At 34.7% G+C, this 13,666-nt stretch overlaps 1 protein-coding gene across 1 annotated transcript in view; it reads left to right on the top strand.

Annotated features, from left to right (window-relative positions):
- Positions 1-2,185: 2,185 nt before the first annotated feature.
- The window catches only part of LOC110453806, a 33,677-nt gene continuing 22,196 nt past the window's right edge, over positions 2,186-13,666 (top strand). Inside the window, exons 1-4 of the mRNA XM_021502966.1 lie at positions 2,186-2,239; positions 10,635-10,857; positions 12,975-13,123; positions 13,548-13,651. Coding sequence (XP_021358641.1) covers positions 2,186-2,239; positions 10,635-10,857; positions 12,975-13,123; positions 13,548-13,651 — 530 coding nt within the window. The remainder of the gene's footprint in view (positions 2,240-10,634; positions 10,858-12,974; positions 13,124-13,547; positions 13,652-13,666) is intronic.

Genomic DNA, 13,666 nt, shown 5'->3' with positions numbered 1-13,666 from the left:
ACTTTATATATGTACCACATTTTAGACAAAAACATCCTTAACTATGTCAATTATGTAAAATAAATTGTCGGTGAAACAGCACGTCCATTTTTCGGGCTTAATTACAGGCAATCTTAAAGACGATCGACTCTGGTCATAAAATATAATTATAATATGAGTATTTAATTGCAATTATAATGAAGCTTTGATATGCCAAAATATTTTTGTAATATAATGGCTATTATCTATGTCATTAAAAATACAGAAATATATCAAATATGCATTGATTTTGTTTGTTCTGTTTGTTTTTACGAGGCATAAGATTCCCGCAATATCAAAATTAATATGAAGACTGACTGTTGGTCGGTACAGATAACAACAATGAAGTGTTTATTATTTCTAAAACCATGTTCACAATCGAGTGTCTAATCATTAGATTTAAACTATTGATATTGTTGGTTTAACAAATAAAAAAATGCGAGGGGATTCCCTTTCCCATCTTTTAGGATAGGGTTGCTTACACTCCGGGACCATTTAGATGAATTCCTACAATGTGGAAAATATTTGACGTATCCTTATTGATTCTTAGGTATTGTCGTTTCTCGTGTGTAAGTGGTTTGTTGAAAGATGTCGAGTCATTTATGAAGTGATTCATCAATGCTCGTTCCACACTTTCCTTTATCCTTTCATTACGACTGTAGGAAACTTATGTATCATGCTTAAAGTAATGCTTTTGAATATTAATGGTTGTTTTGCCGTCTTTTTTTTTTTTATAAAACTTTTTATGATTGTTTTGGTATTGTATATATTGTGTTCTATTAATACACTCCGACTTCTTGGCAATAGTATGGCTATTTGCTATTAAGGAGATATTGAATTCCAATCAAGAATAATCAGGAATTCCGCCATTATCATTAAAGGGAATCTTATTTGTTCTCTCGTATTTGTTGTGTTTCATTGACTACAATTAAGTTGCAATATTCACGTTTCCTACTGTCTACTCTTATTACTGGTATGATGTTATCCTCGTGTGCTGTCTATAATGTTATATTTTTTATAAATTTTATTTGGGAAAACATCATCATAACGTTTGGTGAATCATGAAAAGTCAACAGCTATATCATTGCCTACAGGGTCACAGCGTGGTTATGGAATACAACAGATACGCTTCCAGAACAACCCTTCAACGTTATGTCGTCATAATGAGTCGATTTATCATTTATGTCGATTTTAATAAAAGTTTATTGTCCAATCTGTCTATTAAGATTCATTAAATTCATTCTAGCCATACTTTTGCAATAAACGGACTGCAAAATTGTTTGAGTGACAGCAATAGGCCGCATTTATAGTTGAAATCAATGGAGCCATACATGTAGTCTGTTACTGCTGTACAAACAATTAACTTATATTTAGTCCTGCCACCTCAGTGCCGACTCTTTAGTTGTTAGAGTGTTGTAACAGAGTGAAAGCACACATAGTGTTTATCAATAAGATAGAAATATTGTGAATCACTTATATATGTAACAATCATTGAAGTTTAGGATCAGGTAGTTTATCTCCCCTGCCATATCCTAAATAATGTATGTACATGAGATATATGCATACAGACAGTGTGTATTAATTATTAGGATAAGATAGAAGAGATAAATTACTGGATCCTAAACCTCTTGTTTGTCAATACAACCCTTATACTATTTACATTCTGTGTTGCATTTGTCTATATGTATGTCGTTAATAAACCAAATTGCAGTATATGAGACTGTATACTACAATTTACAGTGATACAAGGTAAACAAACATGGCCGCCAGTCACATCCGATATCAATAGTGTATCTTCGTGATGTCATCCATTACTCAAAATCACGAAACCGAGCCCCTGTGAACGTCGTCTGCTAGCGATGCTAATCTGACCGATTAGACATGGAATCTGTTTCAAACGAAATGTCCTTGGAATCGTTATTCACCTACTGAAAGGTCCACTTTAATTAAAAATTTCCGAGTATATATGCTTCTGAAAGTAACGTAATATTCCAGTCGATTGAAACATAAGCATTTCCGTCACTAATATGATAAGCGGGAAATTCAAACGTATTTTTGCTTCAGTTACTATACAAAACAAACTATATAAAAAATACTGCATCTGGTAACAGTCCAATGATGAAATCATTACACTCGTCAAATATAAAGTTCTGATGTCAATGCAAACATGACGTTGCATAATTTTCTGGAGAAGATTATTGGCAAGATGCAGCAGCTGAAGGTAGGGAGCGACATCTAACAAAATATTTGTTTAGTTGATCGTGTTACAATATCATTCAGAATCATATTAGGGTTAACAGAGCAAACACGCATCGTATTTATCCGGCGAGATAACTTGATTTATAATTTCTTATTATATCGATGGTAGAGTAATACCGTATTATTTTTCCTCTAACTTGGCGTTAAGTATGAATTCTTTTCAATGAATTCAATTGCTAAATTATAATTACTTCAATCAGCATAAAAGTCTTGGCTTTGTAGCTTCAAAACAATAGTTACGAAGAAGGATAACATTCGTTTTCTATTGATGGTTCTAATCCAACTATCAAACAACTTCAGATTTTCTTTTTATAATTGGAAAACGAAAAGTTTTCTTAGCTTACAATGACAATGGAATACCATACCGTGACAATGGATTACCATACCGTGACATTGGATTACCATACTGTGACAATGGAATACCATACCGTGACAAGGGATTACCATACCGTGACAATGGAGTACCATACCGTGACAATGGAATACCATACCGTGACAATGGATTACCATACCGTTACAATGGAGTACCATACCGTGACAATGGAGTACCATACCGTGACAATGGATTACCATACCCTGACAATGGATTACCATACCGTGACAATGGAGTACCATACCGTGACAATGGAATACCATACCGTGACAATGGATTACCATACCGTGACAATGGAGTACCATACCGTGACAATGGAGTACCATACCGTGACAATGGAATACCATACCGGAACAATGGATTATTTTGGTGCTGATCGAAATAACAAAATGGCTTCAAGGCAGCCATCTTTGATTTTGAAAAATCACGTAAAAGAACATGAAACAATCTTTGTCAATTTTCAAAGGTTTCCATTGTTCAATAGTTGCACATGTTTAATTTTGTGACTGATCGAGAAAAAGAAAATGACAACCAAAAGTGGCCATCTTGGATTTTGATAGTTGAAATTTGGTATCACTCTTTCTGGAGAAGTACCAAACCAATCTATCATGAATAAAAAAATCTCTATGGTCCATTGGTACACATGTTTTGTTTTTAGACAGATCGAAAAAACAAGATGGGCGCCAGTTAGCAATCTTGGAATTTGAAATAGTTTTTTTCTCAATCAATAAACAATGGCCGCACTTCGAAAGAAAACTCGCAAATGCAGCTGTATGAAACTTTGACCAAAATTAAGCACATTTGCTGTTTGTAGGACAGATAAGGGAAAAGAAGAGAAATAAATAGAATAAATGAAGATCTTACGATTGTGGGCTTCAATTTTATTTGGGATTTGTTGTTTCGCGTGTATCACAAATTTATGCATAAATAATTGAACAAACTATATTAGATTTTGTCATTATCAATAGATATATACGACCGATTTTAACCGTCTGAAGTCTGCGGTTTAGTAGCTAGTTATTGGCGAGAGTGAACCACTGAAGGTGTCTTGCACACAGTTCGCGTATATGGAATGTAGCAAGTATTTATTGTGTCCCCAACCTCCAGATACAATATATGTTTACTAACTTTATGAAATGTGCATGATACTTTCTCAAATGCTATCAGGTTAAATTAATCATTTGTTATACTATGGCATGCCATCAATTGTATTAACTAGTTAAGAAAACATTTAGAGTTTTAGACGAGTGTACATGTATATTTCAAGCACTTTCGTCACATCTTATTTATGAAGTGTAAAATTGACAAAAGAAACAACTGTTCTCAAATCTTCTTTATGCAAAGCCTTTGATGACACCAGGGTAAACCGAAAGGCTGATGAGTCAGAGAGAAGATGGACATAACTTCCGGTCGTCCTCTGTGTAAGAGGTCCCGCATGACTGGGGTTAAGTAAACAAACTGTACGGTCGGAGATACTGCACCTTTTACCTACACAGGTATATATAGTCGAGTACGTACCTGGTGCTAAGTCCAATGTGACTCTATAGTCTATCCCCCGGGGGAAATATGCTCGCTCCTGATTCGTCAGGTGGCGCACTGAGTAAGGCTTTGACGCTAGGGGGCAGTCATCAGTCAAAAAACAAAGAATACGTCATTGATCTTCCTCAATCGCCATCGATCCTGTCACACTTCACTGATTTTACGTGAAACGTCTGAATCGGACACCTCCGCTGCTTACCTGCACAGGTAGTGCTACGTACCTTCCCTAATTAGAACTGGCCTAGCGGTATGTGAATACGGAAAGTATTTCGGGATTATTATTATTGTGAACAAGGAATTGCATACCATATCATTCATCAAACCAATTCCTATTATCTCCATTTTTCTAAAGAAGGTAAGATATTTATTTGATTGACCGTTTGCATGCCTGTGATCTTCTAGATTATCTTAGGTAGGTGGACCTTTAAAAGTATTACACTAGAGGCTAAACGAATTTCTCTTCAGTTGCTCCATCAAGAAACTGTTCTATATGGCTATTTGCTGCCTTTATTATTATGTATTACATTTTTATAATAGTATTTACCCTTCATTGGAAATGATAAAGGTTTGTCTATGTTATAAGAACACTTACTTTATATTTGAATTGATGTTTAACTGTTATTTATACGGTAATTATATTGATACACCTGATTGCTACAAACATTCCAGACCGTATACAGTCATGACTGATAGAGCATAACACGTACAAATCGGTTTGAAATAGTTCTGATTAATGTAGCAGCGAATTAAACGAAAGTCCATAGCATCTTTACATGTAGATATAACGCATTATTTTGTATATAATTTATATATTGTTTGAAGTGTATGTGTGTGAACTGTATTCCATCTTTTATTGTCATATGGGAAGTGTACATCCATTTAAATGTCCATTATATATAATGCAATGTCGTAGGTCAGATTCTCATGACCACAATGTCTCTTTCTAACGTTAAAAGATGTGCACATTATCTGTTAATAGTGAGCAATTCTTGTTCACACTTCCGTTTTTCCTTTAATCCTCCCGTAAATCACATTCTTTTATTTTACCTAAGTTCATATATAGATGGCCGAACTACCAAGTGTTAGGCGATTAATGATGTTAATTTCAGTTGTAACATTTCTCGCACCACAAATCACTTCCGCTTTGTTTGACGTCCAGGGGCGATGCCCAGGTGACCATAACCCCGACGGGCGTGATAACTTACAAATGTTTTTTTTATAGAAATGTTCAATATGTGAGTTGACATGCTTTTAGGCACTCATGAGATAAACGGTCGTCGAAATAAAACACATTTTGTTTTGTTTTTGGCACTTAGACTCGCAACAGAGAACGGATCCAACTCGAGCAAATAACGTTTGACAGGAGTTTTGAACTATCATAAAACGAAGTGTCCTAATAAAATAAAATGTCTGCCGAATGTTTTCAAAATGTCGTCATCGTAATGATTGATAGTCGGCCTGGTTGACAGTGACTGTATATACTCCACGAGATGGTCGATCAGTTCATGCTTCAAACGTAATTCACTGATAAAAATCAGTTGGTGTTTATTTATTTTTATTTGAAATATAAATCGTGTACCTGTGTTTAATGGTCAAAATATATTTCGTATTGTCTTACATATCGAACTATTGTCGAAAATTTCTTCTACAACGCTCCTTTGTCTGAAGAGAAGAACAAATACCTACATAACTATATATGAAGTCGTTTATGTACTACAAAGTACTAATGATGAGACTGTCACATAATACTATTTTACCGAACGGCAGTACGTCATGTTTCTGTCAGCCGTCAGGGATGGCCGTCTGATCAGGCGAGACTGTTATAGTCATTTAATGGTACTAAACCGGTCGGGGATTAACAGGTAACAAGTCAGATAATGCATTTATCGTGTACCTGACAAGTGTGTACCATAAAGTACTGTAGTCTACCCAGCCCTGGACAGTAAATCATGGATGGCGTACAGTCGGTGTGCTGTGTGATCCCCAGATCAATTACAAGAAACAACAAGATACAACAAGATACAAGAATATTTATTTTCCGTCGATTTTGCAAAACATACAACATAAGCTACAAAGAGCTTGTTTTTCGTCAAAACATGAGTATAATAACAGAGAAAAAATTAGCACACATTAGCGTTCAAGTTGATTAGCATCCAGTAAATAACAATAATGTGTTTGTATTTATCTTCATTCAAATCGACACATTAACAGTATTTTACGCACATACAATGTCTCTATAATTTGGTCTTATATATTTAGAAAAGACCCAGTTCTAAATGTCTAATCATTCATGTTACATTTTCCATTGTATTGTTTATGTCTATCTTGTATCTTGGTTCAAAATTGGTTCAAAATTATCTAGCTAGCATATCTAACTTAAACAGTAATGAACTTTCTGGCGATTTCTTCTCAGCCGTTTTACGACATTTTGCCTATTTCCCGCAAAAGTCGAGCATCTCTTTAAAAAGTGTATTTGCTATTCAATAACATTTATGAACAAAAGCACGCTATTATGTGCTCATATCGGGCCACTTTTTACAGCCGATTTATAATAGAACAGTAATTTGTGACGCCTATGAACTACAGCATGGTTGGGTGATTTTTGTACGAAATATGAGTGTCAACGTAATCTAGACAGATAGATGTCCGCCACATTATTGTTCACGAACCAAATGTGCTACGATGTCTCTTTTCTAGTGATGCAGTAAATTGGTTTCACCTGCTTTGTCCCCCCATCACTCACTCTATCTTTCTATATGTGCAATACTCGTTGTCAACATTCAATCTTAGCATGGATTTTTACCCTGGCTTCTTGTCGAGTAACACTAGCAAGGTTATCTTCTGTGACTATACCCCCATACCTTTAAGATATTCTTGTTGTCTTTTTCTACTAAAATGTCTTTAATTCCCATCTGTCTCCATGACCACATGTGACGAACGTGTGGTCAGAATAAAGGCAAAATGGGTCAGGGTTGATATTTTGTTTCCATCATACCCCCTACGTTTGCTGAGGAATAAATTGACAAAAATGGGTTTCCAGTTATGTAAAATGTATATTGACGTAGACTGTAGGCGAATATTGTCTTCATAATGATATATATGGAAAATATTCTATTTCCTCATACTATTGGCATATTTCTGTTTCTGATTACGCTTACTTGTGTTCTTTGTGAATTCGCCATTTCTTTGGTTGTCCCTTTCAGAACATGGTATTGCACATATTAGCAGAAGTCACTGATCATTCCGGAACATCTGGGTTTTGTTTTCCTGGTAATTTTTCGATGGTCTCCGAGGATAGCAATATTTTGTTCATATTTTGGCAAATTTCATTGATTTTGAGGTTAAAATAGTTTTTTTAACAATTGGATATTCCTTTCAGTTTCTTTACTTCTTCAAAAATGGGTATGGTAGTTTCAACTCCTGCTTAACGCTCAGCAATTTAAGAATGGGACGACTGGTTCGCCCGTTGTCAGTAAAATGTGACTTCGGCAGTATGTTTCAGTGAGGTAGCACTATAAAGTCGGCATCAGTTCCGCGCTATCAGAAGGAGACAAACACGAACATATCGCAGTCTCCAAAAAACACACACGCATGCATCTTGCACACAGGGGAGGCCGTCCTTAAATGATCATAGCTGTTGATAGGACGTTAAACAATACTAAAACAAACAAACCAAACATCTTCAAAAGGTGATTGTTTCTTAGCTTTACCTTTAAAGTGTTGGAAAATCGTAAATGCCCAGTTTAACAAATCAGACTTGTGATAGCAGACTCTAACATGTGCTTATTTAATTATCTATTTATTTGTGCAAACTCAATCAAGCCAGTATTATCATGACAGTGTTAAGATGGACCTTAATTGCAATTTCAACAATTGAATAAAAGGTTTTAGGTTGGAATATTTCTTTTAGTCTGAAGAATAAGTCCCAGAACAAGGAACAACACAATCCACGTTATTTGGTTGTGATGTCACTATCAGCGACGTGGTGCATGGACGACGTTTTTTCCCTTTTAGAAATATGTTTAACTTTTGCAATGTGATATATAAAGTCCCCGTTTTCTATGAATGCCAGCTAGGTCTGTAACTCAACTTAGACGATAAGTGTTTTTCAACTACATCTCACTCGATAAAATATAAAATAGCAGGATAATAAACGTTCAAAAACAAATTAAATACATAAGGATATGTGACTCTCTATAAATCTCTCAACAAAATAAATGGATATGCTTTTAAAATCTGTATTTATCCATCAGAACCTTTTAATTGATGAGCTTCATTGAATCTATATAATCTATTCAGATATACAACCAAAGTTGATTCTATGATGTTATTATGTATACAGTTATATAAATCAATTTAAAAAAATCAACACTAATCAATATATATGTGAAATAGTGTAAACAAATCTACATAATCGCAAGAAGTGTAGGATTCTATAAATCTTATTTTAATTAAAATGAATTTACAAAACAGAGTCACCGTATAAACAATATGTAATACCAGTATATGATTATAAATACAATTTTATATAACAGATTTAATGTGTTAGATGACAAAAATATTTCAAACGACATATTAATGGAGAGTTAAAAATGTTGTAAACGGTGTACTATGCTGGCATATTTAAATAGGAAATTAAACTATTATATTTGACTGTACAACACACAATATTAAACATGTATGGAATTCGTAATAGTTTATAAATTATGGTGATTATGGTATAAGGATTGTTAAAAAATTAGAATCGCCCATTGCATATGTATAACATACAATCGTAGGTACAGTGCAAAACATGGGAGTATACCATATGCATTTATATATATAATCTATGAAAACTGAAACTAAGGCCACAATGATATATTCTATACAACAGATGATGGGACTATTATCGCATACAAGCTCCATGCTGTATAAACTACACTAGAGACTATGTCAAATTAAGTTTATGGTAACACATTTATAGATATAATAATGTTCACTACGACCCTTTATATATTGCTATTGTGACTTTGTAAATAGCAGATACAGTTTAGGTTTTATTCTGTTTTATACGTAATGGAAGATGGGGAGTTAGTAGGATAAGCAAGTTTTGGTATTAGGTTGTCACAGGACTGTAGTTCAACATCTTATAAGTAACCCCTCTCTTATGAATGTTGATATAAACATCAGTACAAATCAAATAACTATTAAACACAATTTTATTCATAACATAAACAATATACTACTTTTTTACATTGTTATTGTACTAACCGTACATAAAAACTAGTTACGCCCCATTACATTTATAGCACTATAACTGCAATATGCTTTGTCTTCTGGTGATTATCACGTTAGCGTAATAGTGATGTTGTAAGTTTAAAGTTGGCGATCACAAGCCGGTATCCTGCAGGAACTGTTCTTTTTATTGAATCAACATGAATGACATGATCAATATGTGCCAATGTGGACGCGGTTTCGTATGAGGTCGTGTTTTTGTTTCCATAAGTGTGCAATTCTAAAATTATCAGTATAAGATACATGTATGAAGGGTACAATTTGAATGATCACGCTAGTACGAAAGGCATTTGCTTACAAGTGTTCTTCGTACGCCTTTAGTTAAAACAGGGTACACGTTTCGAAGCTTTTCTTTTAACGTTTTTAATAAGATCAATATTGCTTGCTTCATTGGGGATCCACACATTGGCAGCAGATTTCAAATTTGACAAAACTAATGCTTTAAGTAAGAGCTTGAATATTAATTCGTCTAAGTAAACAAATGATCTTCTATAAGTCTAGTTATACAATAGGGTGTGCTTATACTTTGTGGTATATGAGTATGCTAATTCAGATCCTCATCGACGGTTTCCTTGAGGAATCATTTTCTATCGTTATGTTCTTCCAGTGTAGTTTCTTCTGCCCCTGCTTATTGCATGAAATATATTCTTTTTTCACTCTGTTTAATTGAAAGGAATTAGCATTTGTTTGGAATGAACATTAAAATCCATTGCTACAGTGTATAATTAATTTGAGGCTCGTTCGGAACGTTTTTAAGAGCTCGAGCGAAGGTATCATTTTTGTTAGTTTTCTATCTGTATAGTTTTATATGAAAATGTTGTGATGTGGTGAAATCTGGTAAATCTTCTATATAAATCACGAACAGGATCGGTCCAAGGACATTGTTCTGTGGGATGCCGCTTAATGTTGAATATTTGGATGTTTCCCAATCGTTGACATTTATCTGCCATCGTTCACTGTTGGGTTCCGTATTCTAAAATCCGACATGAAAGCATTTACATCATATCTTAATGTATTATAAAATCAACGTTAATAACATAAAAACTAAACTAATTTGAGATCAGGGAATTCGAAACATTTTGTTTAAAAATGAAGGCATTGTATATTTCATTGATGAGATTAGCAAAGTCTTTATTACAAATAATGATTTTTGTTTTATTTTTCTCCTCAGAAACGTGGTATGGGGGCGTTGCCAGTACTCTTCCTGGTTGTAATCTATGGACTGGCGTTGTTACCAGGGTTACCAAGTGTAACAGGGTACAGTTCTGGGGCTGCAGATCAAGCCTGCCCTAACTTACAGCCATGGCACGGAGGAACACGTCCAAGTACCTTACCAGCACCTTACGTCATCAACCTCTCCAAAACTACTTACGCTCCCAGGGACCAAATCACAGGTGAGACATTAGCACGGCAACAAGACACGCCATAGATATGTTACTGCTGCTGAATATACATTAGATGATAATAGTTATAAGATATCGTAAGCTAAACAAGGCTACTTAAAAATAACGGAATAGGTTTAAAGCAAATTAGGAATTATATCGGATTGTCAGAGGCAAAACCATTCACTGATATTATATTATTACTACATTTTACAACAGCAAACTGTTATTGCATCAATAATGCATTATTATCAGGCAATTATTAGCTTTATTTTTAGCGTCATATTCTTACGACGAGTTTGACAACAAGCTTAAGGCTACGCGCAATCTTAAATGGATTACTCTAACGTTTTCTGCTAATATTTGGTAAGATTTTACCAATGGTGTTCTTAAAGTTAATACCATCATTCATGTAGTAAAAAAATCATTCTATAATCGCTTCATCTGCATTTGAACTGAAAATATTTTGCTTCGAATGCTGTCACAGTACAACATATATCAGTTATGATATCAGAATGGTATCTAATGTTACTTAAGATGAAATTAAGTAACTTTGTATAAAATCTGTATTTCCTAGCTCATTAACAAGGTGACAACTGTATACAATATTGGGACATCTCAACAGCGGATAGCTCCATTATCTGCATTATCTAACCTTCAAATCGACAGATAGCTGTGTGTTACGAAAGCGTCTGTGCAGGTGTCGACAATATATTTCTGATATTTAAGCCTCGTGTGTAGTCGTCATATTGCCCAGACGGTGGTATGTCCGATGCCAAGGGCTATAACTAACAGATCATCGAACCTCGTAACCGTAATACACCAATAAAAACGCCGCCATTTTGTAATAATGACGTATTTAATGTGTCACCTATATGATGTTTATACCATGTTGTGTAATACGTTGACTGTTTTACGTGAGTGTCAGTAAGTCGTTAATCGCTCAGATTATGTTGATTCTGTCTTAGTGCCACAAGTCCGTCGATATCTGTTCAGTTTATAAGTGTATCGTAGTCACACTAACCTAGACTACGTTTATATTAGCCATATATGTACCAACAATAAAATTGTCTATCATTTTCATTATTGAAGCTAAATAGGTCTAGATGGGCAAATAAACACCCGATAGACAAACTAGTAAACGTTAGTAGTTTAGAGAGACACAGAAAATGCAATTACCCTAACTGGTACAGCAGATATTGTAAAGTTTCTTTTTCATTTTCCCCTGCAGGGAGGACATATATATATAATAACTATTGATTCTGTTAATGGAGGAGGTCCATTACCTCCCTCATAGTATTATCCTTCTCGACGAAAAGAATGATATAAAAATATGTATAGCCAACATTTATCATTAAAACTTGAACCAATAAGTGAGAAATACATATTTCTTCATTTCATGCTCTAAAACGATACGGCATATTATCACGAAAGCGTGTAAGCGTGCTATGTGTTTGTTTGTGTTACTGAACCCCTATAGGGACCGCAGAACCAAATGATTTTCCATAGACGATAGTGTTAACGTTTACCACTGTCCTGGTTAAATGGGGTTATCCACACTGGTTTACCTGCCCTCATTTTGAAGAATATCATCTCACACAACTGTAAATAAAATATTTAAAAATTCTGCCTATTTCGCCTTTTTTTTATATGGGGGCCGCCATCTTGTATTGAATTCGGCACCAAAAATCGACCAAAATTTACAACAAATTACACACTTGATAAACTCAACCAGACAAAAGCAGACTTGATTTTTTTTAATTTTTTTTATGCATATTACATCTATATATATTGCTCAACCCACACATAACACTTTTGAAACTTCTGCCACCTAAATATCCAAACAGCAGGCCCCGAGGCATTCACCTTCCTATTAAATCTTCTGCCCAAAAGGGAAAACCCCACAATCTATTTTTGATTTGGTTCCGTGGTCCCTATAAAGAGAAGCCACATACTTGAGTACTTTACTAGTATCACCAACGTTTTCCAAAGGAAAACAGAAACAACTGTTCTCTGTCCAACGGTGGTATTATAACAGTTGCTGAAGTCGACAGCAGCATGTATAGGATGAAAGTAAATACTAATATAACAAATTGGTTACTTACAAAAGAGTATTTGTTGTTTTATAGTGACTATCCAAGCGTGTACCGGATACAGTTTTAAGGGCTTCCTCATACAGCCCCGACTCGTCCAGTTTTACGAGCAGGATGTCAAAGTGGGCGTCTTCGGAAACTACCTCAACTCTCAATTTAAATATGCATGTCCCGACACCAGACTGGTAGGTATAATATTGTAACGTGAGCTAATATTGTATTGTTATAAATATGTCATAGAAAAAGGTCTGTAGTATAATGTTAATCAGTAATTCGTATGCATATTATTATATATATTTATTGATACGTAAAACGTTATGAAATAACTGATGATATGATAGACAACCATTGGTATGTATAATGTTATACTGTTATTGGTAAGTATAATGTAATACAGTTAAAATTGTTCCGCATTATATATTGAAACTGTACTTCGTATGTTTGATACTTTCAGTTAATGGTACGTGTTATTTTATGCTTAATTTGGTACGTACAATGCAATTCAATTATTGGTATGTTCAATGTAAAGGTTTAATTGATAAGTGTACCGTGGTTGGTATGTACAGAAATGTACATGTATATATAGTGACTGTACGTATACTTTTACAGGGAACCCGCGGTCAGGCACTGACCCACGTCGAGGCTTCAGACAAGACGGTTATGAGATTTGTTTGGCAAGCTCCACAGGTACCACAGGGTCACGTGGTGTTCCGGTGAGTACCATGGTC

This window comes from Mizuhopecten yessoensis, unplaced genomic scaffold, assembly GCF_002113885.1.
Source record: "Mizuhopecten yessoensis strain PY_sf001 unplaced genomic scaffold, ASM211388v2 scaffold7513, whole genome shotgun sequence".
In the NCBI taxonomy this organism is placed as follows: domain Eukaryota; kingdom Metazoa; phylum Mollusca; class Bivalvia; order Pectinida; family Pectinidae; genus Mizuhopecten; species Mizuhopecten yessoensis.
Note: the sequence above shows the minus strand (reverse complement) of the source record. Positions and strands in the feature narration are given on the sequence as shown.